Source organism: Lycium ferocissimum, unplaced genomic scaffold, assembly GCF_029784015.1.
Source record: "Lycium ferocissimum isolate CSIRO_LF1 unplaced genomic scaffold, AGI_CSIRO_Lferr_CH_V1 ctg51, whole genome shotgun sequence".
Lineage (NCBI taxonomy): Eukaryota > Viridiplantae > Streptophyta > Magnoliopsida > Solanales > Solanaceae > Lycium > Lycium ferocissimum.
The window spans coordinates 607030-615989 of record NW_026725865.1 but is presented as its reverse complement, the minus strand read 5'-3'; the positions used below and the strand labels follow the sequence as shown (position 1 = coordinate 615989).

The 8960-nt window shown below is 34.2% G+C and overlaps 2 protein-coding genes across 2 annotated transcripts; one reads left to right on the top strand and one right to left on the bottom strand.

Annotated features, from left to right (window-relative positions):
• On the top strand, positions 1-1946 carry LOC132044675 (myb-related protein 315-like). Its single transcript, XM_059435180.1, has 3 exons — positions 1-252; positions 712-841; positions 1305-1946. Exons 1-3 carry the CDS (start codon positions 120-122, stop codon positions 1870-1872), a joined length of 831 nt encoding a protein of 276 aa, XP_059291163.1. The 5' UTR covers positions 1-119; the 3' UTR covers positions 1873-1946.
• A 776-nt stretch (positions 1947-2722) lies between these two features.
• Positions 2723-8030, bottom strand: LOC132044662 (cystinosin homolog). The gene is made up of 8 exons (XM_059435169.1): positions 7839-8030; positions 5904-6036; positions 4863-4952; positions 4624-4748; positions 4096-4138; positions 3814-3931; positions 3630-3679; positions 2723-3083 (listed from the first exon to the last, which is right to left on the bottom strand). Exons 1-8 carry the CDS (start codon positions 7955-7957, stop codon positions 2937-2939), a joined length of 825 nt encoding a protein of 274 aa, XP_059291152.1. The 5' UTR covers positions 7958-8030; the 3' UTR covers positions 2723-2936.
• Positions 8031-8960: the final 930 nt, after the last annotated feature.

Here is an 8960-nt window from a genome sequence, read left to right as displayed (position 1 = left end):
ATCTTTTCTTTTTTGCTTATAGTAAAAAATCCCCTTTGTGTGCCCCTCAAAGAAGGAAAACGAGTACCTATATATATTTGTGATTTTAATTAACTCTGCTTATTAGTTTCTTTTTCAAAATGGGAAGGCAGCCATGTTGTGATAAAGTTGGATTGAAGAGAGGTCCATGGACTATAGAAGAAGACCACAAGCTGTTGAATTTTATTATTAACAATGGCATTCTATGCTGGAGAATGGTTCCAAAGCTTGCAGGTTTCTTTCTTTACTGTCTATATCATCGCGAGATTTGCTGTCAAAGGCAAATTCAGGATTTAGAGTCAGTATGTTCAAAATTCAGATTCGGTAGTCAATCTTGGCATTTGACAATTGATCCGATTTGACCATTATTTTCATATCTGTAAGCAAAAATAAGGCTCCGTCTCCAAGTTGTTCAATAATAGTAGCATTGAGTTTCTTGACCCTTCGACTTCGGATTAGTCAACTCTATTTCTCGACGAGGCGGGGAGTGTGGTCTTACTATATGTATGCATTTTAATTTGTGTTTGCATACATATACATAGTTCAAGCCTAATGCAATGGATTCAGTTGGACTCACAGAACATGCCTTAGTTTTGCCTTTCTTTGCTGCTTGCATGTTTTAACTACATTGTCCTACATGGATGGTAAACATGTTGTACTAATTAATTATTGAGACTGCTTTAATTTGTGAAGGTTTGCTGAGATGTGGAAAGAGTTGTAGGCTAAGATGGATTAATTATCTGAGACCAGATCTTAAAAGAGGGCCACTATCAGAAGCTGAGGAGAATCAGATTATACAACTTCATGCCTCCCTTGGTAACAGGTCTTTTGCTCGTTTTCTCTAGTGGACAACAATATATTTTGTTGTATGATATTTACCACTTCACATTTATAATGTTGCTTCTGATGATGATTTAATGATGTTGTATATTGTTATACACTTACCATATGAACAATTTTTACACATCAATGTAGTTTAACTGGTATAGTACGTAGGTTATTACTCTAGTTTTCAGTGGGTTTAATATATAATAGTGTGAAAGAACTTACACTATCCGATCATCTAAAAGATATTTTACATTTAACCGTCCATAAAAAAAGTAGGAATTGTAATCTAACAAATGAAACAAGTTACATGTTACAACAAGTTAAAATGAACTAGCATAATAACTCTTTTCACATATACGTTAACTGTTGTTTTAGGTTAATTTGGCATTATTTTGCAAAATAATTTATACGCTGTTAGTGCTCAGAACTTCAACTTTTCTGTTAAAACCTTTATGCAGGTGGTCTAAGATAGCATCACATTTACCAGGCCGGACTGACAATGAGATCAAGAACCATTGGAACACTCGGATAAAGAAGAGGCTAAAGTTTCAGGGAATAGACCCTTTAACTCACAATCCAATTGAGCCAACTAATCTTGAAAATTTTGACCAAAAAGCAAATGAAACAATCTTACAATCCAACATGCCAACACATAATCATGAAATAGAGAAGTCGTCGATAGATAGTGACACAAAGAGGATAGAAAGAGGCAACACATATGATAAGAGAAATGAAGCAGAAATCAAGATTGATGATATTGCTGATGATTTTTCATTAGAAGACAATGAGTACTACAATTTGTGTGGAAACTTGGATGTGGATTTGTTGAGCATTACTACTAAAACTATGTCCTATTCTGTTAAAACTGCTGAATCTGCTACAGAATCCTCAAGTAATGTCATCCATGCAAGAGGACAAGACTCTATGAAACAATGGTGTTATAGTGTGGATTCACTTTTCTCATGGGACAACAATGTCAATCAACTTGGAGAGGACTTTTTCTTTTGGAGAAACTACAACCACTGATTACTCAAATTTTGGATGTAATTATGTTTACCATTAATCTTCAAGAATTAATATTCGTTTTTGTAATAGAAGAAGGCCTTTCTGCTAAGAAACTGGCCATTGTCGTGCAATGAACATGAATTGTGAAACAGTGAGATTGGAAAAACTTCTAATGCAACAGAGGAGACCATATTAGGAATGCAATTACCATATATTATCTGTAAAGCCGGTTTTACCACCCAAAATACAATAAGTCAATAACACAAGAAACTAAAAGGGAGACAAGGGAGGTAAGAAGCTCAAAGAAAAAAAGTATTTGAAAATAAAGGAACATAAGTATGCGTTCGGTATGCAGAAAAATGTTTTTCCATGAAAAATGCTTTTCAGGAAAATAAGGGGTTTCTTATTTTCTTGTGTTCGATATGTAAACAATCAATGTGGAATGCCACTTGTGGAACTTGTTTTCCCTACTTTTACTAGGGAAGTCATTTTTTTCCTAGAGAAAATATTTTTAAAAATTTTTGAGCAATCGAACATGGGAAAATTGGATATGGTGCTTGGCTAAGTATTTGCTATTTTGCTCATAAAAGAATGACACTTCACACTGTCCCAAGTGTTTTACCATTTCATTAGAACATTCCTTCCAACTAACCATGGAAAAGACCAGAATAAATGAAAAATTAACGGGGTTTCCAATGATCCAATTAAGTTACTCATACATGTCTATCGATATTTTCACTATATTTTCTCTACTGAGCCAAGCACCATATCATATCACTTCAATCAATCCATCTTTCATCAACCAGCAGCAAGATATACATAAAAAGACCAAAGAACCACGGGGCCATGCATAGTTATGTACCAGCCGCAGTTTCTTTTCTTTAATTATGTATCTATCTTCACTTCAGAATAACTATATACAACAACACCTACACCTCAATCCCAAGCAAGTTGTCGGCTATGTGAATACTTAACTGTCATGTATAGCTCCATTTAGGCTCATCTGCTTTAGAATAACTGTGTACATAATCAAAATATATATTTTCTATTTTACAATCGAGACACATTTTCTAATGAATAATCCATTATACATCTTCCTTGCTTTCGTCATCAGAAGTTTTAAGTAAGGGCTTCTTGCCTGTCACATCAACATCTCCAGAAGTCACAGTCTTCCAAGCAGGATAGAGCACATAATGTTGCAAAATGAAGAGAACATCAAAGAATATCGACACCTGCAACATTTATCCGCCAAACCAAATAGTAGTCAGAGCCTCGTAATGCTAGCAACAGAAGTGCTAAAATTAGGAAAAAAGAGAAACTTAATTAAGAAGAATTTAGTTTTTATTGGTTCTCTATGCAGGTATCCCTGTGTCTTAGGCCTCAATTTCAGGAACCAAAGTTATTCTAAGTTCTAACAAAGGCGCAACAGCATAGAAGATACTCATCACGCCAAACTGATCCCTAGTTCATCACGCTAGTTTTAAGATTTTTTTTTTTTTTTTTATTAAAATCTGGGCCGATACGGGATTGGACAGGTTGGGGACACCGGCCCAATTCTTTGACCCGTCTCATCCCCCATCGCCCTAAACCCCAAAACTGATCCCACCCATGAACCGGGACCGGGCCGGTCGGGGATGGTACCGGGCTGGGATATCCCAACCCCCTGGACACTCTTAGGAAGTAATAAAAAAAAAAAAAAAACAGTGAAATCGAGTATAATAGCTATAGATATGATGAATGCAGCAAACAGATGATGGATAGAAAGTAACGTTTCATACCAATGACAATAAAGTCTTGCCTATGTTTCCATAAAAGTTCACCCACGAATCTGCGGAAAAGGAGTTCAAACAGTGTATTAACTATTAAGCACATACATATCTTCTCCTTAGACTACACGAGAAAAATAACAAGAAACCGCAAATTATATCTGAAGAAGTCTATAATTGAAATACAGAAACTCACTCTGATCTATGGATTGCACTGCCATCTGGCCATAATTTGTGACACCTCCAAGCAAGTCCAGCAAAATGTTGCCAATACTAAATCCAATAGTGCTCTTCCGCTGGAAGTTCATAATAGCCTGTAGATTTGAAATAGGCAAGGAGTTAATCCAGGAAGTACAAACAAACTTAACAGAGAAGCAGAATCAACAAAACAAAGGACTTTAGACATATCAAACAATTATGTTCTTTTAAAGGGAAGAGAACTTTGATAGCAAATAATTTGAATGTATGCAGTTAATACCTGAGGAATGTACTTAATAACTGTCATGACAACCTGCAACGTGCTGCAATCAAGATTCAAACACAAAATGTTAGCACTTGGAACATTCACACTAGCGGTGAGTCTAAACAAGTCATACACAACGTACATAGCAGTATAAGCACTTGGCCTTCAGAAAGAAAATGACGAAGAAGATATCAAGGTCATAAGGTACTTCAGAAGTAGCAGGTCAATGGACAAACAAATACATCTATTACTCTACAAACTTCTCACCCTTTATATGAACACTCAAAAATGGGTGCCTTATTTGTTAAGTAATGATTCAACTTTAAACTTCTCATTTTACCCTTAATAAGATGATTTATAGCCGCATAAATATGTTTGGTTTGTTTTAGACCACAAGTTTCAAAAGTCTTCCTTTGATTCTTAAATTCCGTGCCCAGTCAAACACCTTCACATAAACTGGGACGGAGGGAGTATTTATTTTGGAAGAAAGAGATATCAACTGATGAAATTTACTGGAGGAACTAGAATAGGAAAGATTCTTACTTAAAGCAAGAGATCAGCCAAAGCCAGGAATGGCTAGGGAGAGCTATGAACACACAAACTGCAACAGTTAACCAAGCAACACACACGATCCCAATGGAAGTCCTTGAGACCTTCTGGTTTCCACGCTGTAAAGAAAGCAATCAGTGCCAAAGTGAGTATAAAGGCATTTATAAGGGTCTAAATCAGCTTCAAATAAAATATACAGAACTGAAAATCATATATAAGAATGGTCCACTTACATCATAAATAACAATCTGAATCAGGGTAAAAGCTGTCAAAAGAACAGCATGGATTGAGAAAGCAACGTCATTGGCGGCGACAGGTATCATCTGCAGTAAAATAATAATAATAAAAATTAAAAAAAAAAAAAAAGGAATAAGCAAGAAAGTCACTAAACTACACGGAGGCTGCTTCCTCACATAATATCAATCAAGTTAACAAGAGACAAGACGCTGACAGTTCTTAAGAAAAGGAGACTAGGCAAAGGTAGTATTACTACTTTATGACCGGTTATTTATGAAAAAGACGCCGGTTTTCTTTCCAAAATAAGTATTTTGTTTTCAAAGCAGCTGTCATACTTCTTATTTTTTTCCATTTTTGGAAGATAATGGTGTCTGATCAGCTTGCCTGCCTCGATTAATCAACGGACAGCTAACTACAAGTCTACAGCTCATAAGCATAGGTGCCAGCTAAATGCCTAAATCTGTCCACAAAGATGGGCTTACACTCGTGTTTTAGTACTCCCTCCGGTCCATTTTAGTTGTCATGCTAACTAAAAATAACTGGTCCGATATAGTTGTCATTTTAGAAAACCAGGTTATAATTAATTATTAGATTTCACCTTTACCCTTACTCATTGATCAATTTAGAAAAACAAGATATAATAGCCAAACACCTCTACGTTTCTTATTGATCAATTTAAGCTACATATCAGTTTAATTTTCAAACGGGCTGAGCCAATAAGTTTGGCTGGTCATGTTTTCATGGGAATATTGCCACTCCTAGCCTCAATCACTCAACCATCCACTGCGGAGTTTGTTCTAACCCCGAAATCAACTGAAGATTACCAGGGCATCCACTATTTCTTGGTCACCATATGTACAAATTTAAAATGAGTATCTATCTTAATTTTCTTTCACACATATATATATCGTTCAAGCAGCAAGCAGTAGATGTGACTGCATGCACCTTACACAAGGCTAGATTCGATCATGATTCAAATAGAAGCAGTCAACAATAAGAAATTAAAATAGAAAACAACAAAAAACAAAAATTCTAACCTCATTAAAGCCATATTTCTCAAGGTACTGCTTCTGAACAGAAGAACTAAAGAACATGGAAGCATTATAGATGAGATAAGACGAGTGTTTGGTCAAATTCAACAGCACGAAATCGAAATTCAACCCCACCACACTGCATTTCAATACACAAAACGAAAAGGGTCAGCAAGAAAATCCAAAAAGACACAAGCTTTGATGAAAACAAACAGAGAAAAAGGATGTAACCGAAATCAACCCACACTGCATTTCAATACACAAACGAAAAGGGTCAGCAAGAAAATCCAAAAAGATACGCACTTTGATGAAAACAAACAGAAAAAAGGATGAATCGGAAACCTTTGAATCTCTTATTCATATCTACATATAGTTCATTAAGATTTCAATATTTCCCCTTTCGATATCGGGGAATCGCTCTTATAGTACATCTAACCACACAAACGTCCATAAATACTTATGTGCACCTGATGTTTACACTAGTCTAATAAATATATCAAACATGTCTTCAGATGCACTATCCTCACTATACTATAGCTAATTAATACATATCTCTTACATTTATTTATCACTTCATCATGACAAATTAGTATAATTTAGTGTAAACATCAAGTAAAGATAACTTTCAACCCCACCACACTACATTTCAATACACAAAACAAAAAGGGTCAGCAAGAAAACCCATAGAGATGCCAACTTTGATGAAAACAAACAGAAAAAAAAAAAAAAAGGGAAGAAGTCGAAATTCAACCCCACTATACTGCGTTTCAATACACAAACCAAAAAAGGTAAGCAAGAAAATCCATAGAGATACAAACTTTGATGAAAACAAACAGAAAAAAAGGATGAAATAGAAACTCAACCTCACTACACTGTATTTCAATACACAAAACAAAAAGGGTCAGCAACAAAATCCAAAAAGATACAAACTTTGATGAAAACAAACAGAAAAAACGAAGAATCGGAAACCTTTGAATCTCTTATTCATATCTATATCTATTTCACAATAGCTAATGAATAAATATTTCTTACACTAATTTATCACTTAATGATAATAAATTAGGAGTATAATTTAGTGTAAACATCAAGTAGAGATAACTTTCAACCCTACCACACTACATTTCAACACACAAAACTAAAAGGGTCAGCAAGAAAATCAATAAAGATACAAACTTTGATGAAAAGCAAACAGAAAAAAGGATGAAATTGAAATTCAACCCCACTACACTGTGTTTCAGTACAGAAAACTAAAAGGAACAGCAACAAAATGCAAAAAGATACCAACTTTGATGAAAAAAAAACAGAATAAAAAGGATGAAATCCAAATTCAACCCCACTACACTGTGTTTCAATACACAAAACAAAAAAGGTAAGCAAGAAAATCCATAAAGATACAAACTTTGATGAAAACAAACATAACAAAAAAAGGATGAAATTGAAACTCAACCTTACTACACTGTATTTCAATACACAAAACAAAAAGGGTCAGCAAGAAAATCCAAAAAGATACCAACTTTGATGAAAACAAACAGAAAAAAGAATGAACCACAAACCTTTGAATCTCTAATTCATATCCTATGTTACTCGGACTCTTCAAAAATGGACACAGGTGCGTGTCGGATCCTCCAAAAGTAGTGCCATTTTTGAAGGATCCGACACGATGACTTGACATCATTTTTTGGAGAGTCAAAGAACATAGTTCATATTTATATCTATTTCATCACTATACTGTAGCTAATTAATACATATTCTTACACTAATTTATCACTTAATCATAACAAATTAGTACCATAATTTAGTGTAAACATCAAGTAGAGATAACTTTCAACCCCACCAAACTACATTTCAATACACAAAACAAAAAGGGTCAGTAATAAAATTCATAAAGATAAGATCTTGAATGAAAACAAACAGAAAAAAGAAGAAGGTAGAATTAGACACCTTTTGCGTTTGAAATTCAAGATGACTTGAGGGTAAAAGCTAATGGACCAAGAGAAAAATGCAATCCATCCTAAAGTAGTGTAAAGAACTTCAAGAGGAATTGAATTCCATGATGCCATAACTACACTTTGATTTCTCCAAAATCCAAAATAATTGATCAATGGATTTCTCTGTTTATAGTAAAAGAAAAAAAAAGTAGATTCTTTTTGGGGAATCTCTAATCCAATTGGAATATTGGGTGTACCGTGCACGGTTCAACTGGTCGAGCGATTGGGCCTACCTTGGCGTTAAAAGGGGGACCCCATAGGTGTAAGACCTTTTGATGTAATGAATTAAGCCTACATTGCGTCTCAATGCTCATTGGGTCATGTGCACGATTGTCCTTCAAAGACAATAGTCTTTAGTGTTTGTCCCTCAAATCGGTGTTTCTTTTAACTTTTGTCCTTCGTCTAATATCACGAGTAGGGGTGTACATGGATCGGGTTGGTTCGAATTTTTCAAATATTAAATCAAACTAAATGCGTCGGATATTTAAATTTATAAATCAAATTAAACCAATAAAATTCGAGTTTTTCAACTTCGGATTTTCTCGGGTTATTCGATTTTTTCGAATTTTTCTGAAAAAGTCTTCATACAAAACATATGACTTTTACTTCGAATATTTCTTTAGTCCTAGTAAGATACAACTATATAACTAAGGTGTTTCTTAAGAAAATAACACAAAATGTGAGATGAGTGATGACATCGTATTAAAATATTCAACAAAAAAGATAACAAAATCGGTTAAAATAAGTATTGCTAACTAATAAGCCATAAACAAAATGACTTTAATCTAAATACTAAGTTATACTAAAATAAATACAGCTAATAAGTATTAATTACATGTCAAAGAAAAAAATTAAGCTATGTATGTTTACGCTCTAAGTCAATTATGCAAAACTAAAGAATAGATATCCAACACTACTGTCATTCCTACTGTTAGAATTGAATTTCTTTTGTTAGCATTAGTGTTGAGTTGATTTTGATTTGGACTTTATTTGAGTTACTAACATACATGGGATATAGAACTTATTGGCATTCAAAAAGTTCGAAGCAAAATAATATGATAAAAGACAAAAAACT

Bases quoted from the DNA above. Each gene is read 5' to 3' on its own strand.
- LOC132044675 (XM_059435180.1), top strand. From the start codon at position 120: ATGGGAAGGCAGCCATGTTGTGATAAAGTTGGATTGAAGAGAGGTCCA. The intron at 253-711 runs GTTTCTTTCTTT...TAATTTGTGAAG, and splicing joins AATGGTTCCAAAGCTTGCAG to GTTTGCTGAGATGTGGAAAG. The intron at 842-1,304 runs GTCTTTTGCTCG...ACCTTTATGCAG, and splicing joins CATGCCTCCCTTGGTAACAG to GTGGTCTAAGATAGCATCAC.
- LOC132044662 (XM_059435169.1), bottom strand. From the start codon at position 7,957: ATGGCATCATGGAATTCAATTCCTCTTGAAGTTCTTTACACTACTTTA. The intron at 4,749-4,862 runs GTAAGTGGACCA...CTTTCTTTACAG, and splicing joins TTCAGATTGTTATTTATGAT to CGTGGAAACCAGAAGGTCTC. The intron at 4,139-4,623 runs GTAAGAATCTTT...TCTTGATTGCAG, and splicing joins TGGCTGATCTCTTGCTTTAA to CACGTTGCAGGTTGTCATGA.